Raw genomic sequence first — 2801 nt, 5'->3', positions numbered from 1 at the left:
TGTTCATGATTTAAAGTGGGAGAGAGACGGAGACGACCTAAAGTAAACACTTCTTGGCGTTATTAAAACTAACATTTTCCCTTCTGTAGTGGACTGGGAGCATCCTAATCTCACCCATAACTTCATAACTCTCCCTTACATTAGGAACCTCCAGGATCTCAGTCACGCAGCCTCCAGGCCCCGCCCACTGTACCACGCCCCTCCCCTTCTCTGCGTTGGCAAGCCGGGACACTGAGCCTGCGCACAAGTGGCCCTCGGAGGTAGGCAGCCGGGGCGGGGTCGGGAGCGGGGCGTTCCGGAGAGAGGAAGAGGAAGAGGAAGTTGGAGGCGGGTCCTAGCGGGGCGTGAACCGGAAGTTCAAACGTCCTGTTTCTCCCCCAGCCAGGCGGAACCTGTTCGGCTGGGCCCAGCGGCTGCAAAAGAACTTTCTCCCGCCCCAACGGTCGTCGCGGCCCACAGCCTCGCCCACGCGGCGGCCCGAGGCGCGTCGTTTCCTCGTGTCCCCTTGTTGGGCGTACCCGCCACTTGTACCCGGCCTGCCGGCCCAGCCCGCTGCAGTGATGTGCGACAAGGAGTTCATGTGGGCCCTGAAGAACGGAGACTTGGACGAGGTGAAGGACTACGTGGCCAAGGTGAGCGGGGATACGCGGAGGTGGCGGGGCCGGGAAGCCCGGAGCGCGCGCCGGCAGCCAGGCAGGCGGGGGAAGACGCTCCCGCTCGGTGCCAGGTAACCGCCGCGTCGCTACGGCGGCCCGTGGCCTTGCTGGCCCCCTCGGGTACCTGGCGCCTTGGTAGCCTCTCTCGATCGTTAAGAGACCCGTTACTGCAATCTTTCCTTTGAATGAGACAGTTCTCCATCTTGGACTTGCGGGTTACTAAGATGTAACCTTAGCAGTTAGAATCCGGAACGATTTCTTGAACTTGGAGCCTGGTGGGAATAGAAAGAAGCCGGAGGCGTTCGTTAACCGTGAAATGAAGTGCTCAAAATAGCCAGAGTTGAATTTCTGAAACTTGGTGTCACTTCACTGTGAAGTCCTAACTTTGGGTGTGGCCTTTTTCCTCCCCTCCAATACACAGTGTGTGTGTGTGTGTGTGTGTGTGTGTGTGTGTGTGTGTGTGTTTATTCAAGTGATAAGGTTGTCATTTGGCATCTGTAGTGGCTAGGAAATCTGAGGAGTTTTTCAAAGGCATTTTAACTTTGGGTACACCATTGATTTCATCTGGAGCCCGTGTGCTTGTAGTTAATGGTACTGCGGTCTACTCATGCTGTATTTGCGGGTAAGAAAATATGATTAAGAAAGCCAAATTCAGAGCGGAACCCAAATTAATAGAAGCAAGTTCACTTTGTGAGGGACTTGAAAAGTTCTAAGCTAACCTGCCTTTGGATCTTAAAAACTGCACCTTTTTTTAATCTTAAGGAGAACTTAGTAGTTTTTAAAATGATTTTCTGGAAGTATAAGTTTATGACAGCTGTGAGCATCTTGGTCGTCTTCCAAAAATGTGAGCCTGTGGTCAGGATTACAATTCTTCAAAGGTGTGAGCTGTGGCATCCTGCTTCATGGGGGCTGTGGTAGAAAAGCAAGCAGAAGCAGGTTTATTGGGTGGGTGGGTGGGGGTTGTTTGTGTTTTGGTTTCAAAACAACCACGTGATTATACAAGGCTGATAGTCTTTTCTCCCCTTAATGTCATTACAGTTTAGACTCTTCCCATGTATTTGATCTGCTTAGTTGGTATAGTGGATGTTTAAGACAGGCTGCCTTCTGAACCGCCTTAGCAGTAGACTGAAACCTGAATCACCACCTCTTTCAATGCTGGGTGAAAGAAAACATAACCAGTAGTGAGTGGATCACCACACTGCTCTTTCTAAATGAGTTGGTTCTTCCTGGCCTGCTCAAACTTAAGTGATTTGAAATACAAAATATTAATAAGACTAACTGAACTTGGTTACAAAATAACATGATTGAAATTGTTTCTATCCTCTCCATGTTAACTCCCTGACCAAACCATTCAGCCCAGGTGGAAACTGGGGAATTCTCCTGAAGAGCTGAGGGTTGTCACTTTCCAGTCTCAGCGCCACTTCAGGTTTGCTGCTGCAGTTCTCCAGCCCACCCTGGTTTTTTGACTTAGTTTGCCCAGCCCCATCCTGGTCATCTTAGATAGATAGCTGAAGGGATCTGCATTTATTTAAGCATGTTAGTTTTCTCAGTGAACTTCCTTCTCTAACTTGATGGTGGATTCTGCATCTTAGCCTCTGCTTTACTTGCAGCTCCCCTGTCTTGGTTTACTGGACCATTGTGATGTGTTAAGGGCCTGTTTTCCTCGCCTGTCTGGAGGCTGTGCTCCAGACCCTGATGTGTATTTCTTGCGGCAGATTTGTCCATGTGCACTTACATCCCTGTTCAGCCAAGTCTCCTTCACAAGTCAGCCTCCAAGCTAACTTCGTATTTGTCCTCCTAGCCTCAGTATCACCACTTCCAGAAAAAAAAAAAAAATCAACTTGAAAGAGGACTCAGCTTCTTAATGTTGTTTCATTGGCAGGTCACTGTGATGTGTTTGTCCTGCATTAGGCCGTGAGCCTCTGGACAGTAGATGCTATGTTCTTTTTCATCTTCGGATCTCCAGTGTAACCCTAAGGAGTTTCACACATTAAAAGTTTATGTTCCAGGCTGGTGAGATGGCTCAGAGGTTAAGAGCATTGCCTGCTCTTCCAAAGGACCTGAGTTCAATTCCCAGCAACCACATGGTGGCTCACAACCATCTGTAATGGGGTCTGGTGCCCTCTTCTGGCCTGCAGGCATACA

At 49.5% G+C, this 2801-nt stretch overlaps 1 protein-coding gene across 1 annotated transcript in view; it reads left to right on the top strand.

Moving 5' to 3' along the window:
• Positions 1–340: 340 nt before the first annotated feature.
• Mtpn (myotrophin) overlaps positions 341–2801 on the top strand; it is a 34618-nt gene continuing 32157 nt past the window's right edge. The window contains exon 1 of the mRNA XM_005365825.2: positions 341–632. Coding sequence (XP_005365882.1) covers positions 561–632 — 72 coding nt within the window. The 5' untranslated portion in view covers positions 341–560. The remainder of the gene's footprint in view (positions 633–2801) is intronic.

The sequence above is a fragment of the Microtus ochrogaster genome, unplaced genomic scaffold (assembly GCF_000317375.1).
Source record: "Microtus ochrogaster isolate Prairie Vole_2 unplaced genomic scaffold, MicOch1.0 UNK4, whole genome shotgun sequence".
NCBI lineage: Eukaryota > Metazoa > Chordata > Mammalia > Rodentia > Cricetidae > Microtus > Microtus ochrogaster.
The sequence above is the reverse complement of the archived record's forward strand: the minus strand, read 5'-3'. Positions and strand labels throughout refer to the sequence as shown.